This window comes from Opisthorchis viverrini, assembly GCF_000715545.1.
Source record: "Opisthorchis viverrini unplaced genomic scaffold opera_v5_461, whole genome shotgun sequence".
Taxonomy (NCBI): Eukaryota; Metazoa; Platyhelminthes; class Trematoda; order Opisthorchiida; family Opisthorchiidae; genus Opisthorchis; species Opisthorchis viverrini.
Window position 1 is genome coordinate 117,629 of NW_008752118.1, and position 639 is coordinate 118,267.

The 639-nt window shown below is 42.3% G+C and overlaps 1 protein-coding gene across 1 annotated transcript in view; it reads left to right on the forward strand.

Moving 5' to 3' along the window:
- T265_11196 (hypothetical protein) overlaps positions 1 to 252 on the forward strand; it is a gene marked incomplete at both ends in the record, with an annotated part of 12,833 nt that extends 12,581 nt beyond the window's left edge. The window contains one exon of the mRNA XM_009177792.1: positions 119 to 252. Coding sequence (XP_009176056.1) covers positions 119 to 252 — 134 coding nt within the window. The remainder of the gene's footprint in view (positions 1 to 118) is intronic.
- Between the last annotated feature and the right edge of the window lie 387 nt (positions 253 to 639).

Sequence of the window (639 nt, forward strand, 5' to 3'; positions counted from 1 at the left end):
CAACACAAGAGGTCGATTGGACTTTCCTTGGTCCCTTTCCAATGACATTTGCACCCTTGCGTTTGGGCATTCTATTCAAACTGATGTCGAGTTCTTCCCCTCTTTTAATTTTAAACAGGAATCGAAAAGGAAGAACAGTCAACAAACAGAACAAAGGACAAATGCTCCTTTGTTGTCCAACCAAAAGATCCGAACGGACCACCAGACCGGGAACAACCTTGCAGCAAATTATTTGCGTTGCTGTTGACATGAAAACCGCGGTCAATAAACTCAGATTAATATGCCATCACCATCGTAAACATACCTATAAAATGGGCACCAGTTGTGACATCTCAATGGACCAACGGGAGAATGTGCACCGTTCAACTAGTTTCGACTCTGATGTATACATCGAATGTTGTGATGGCAGAGAATGAACGTGAGTTTTGCTCTTTTTTAAAGTTGTTTAAGAGGCTTGATGACGAAAGCCGTAGATTTATTCTCACACATAGACACACTGAATTCCCCGAGAGTTTTTTGTGTTTTGGACAGTTATCAGGTGGTTGCTGGAATGCACCACTCCGCAAATTGTGATATTCGCTCTCGTCATATTTACCAACAGGGTTGAAAAAGACGTGAATTGCACCCTAAGTTTCCACG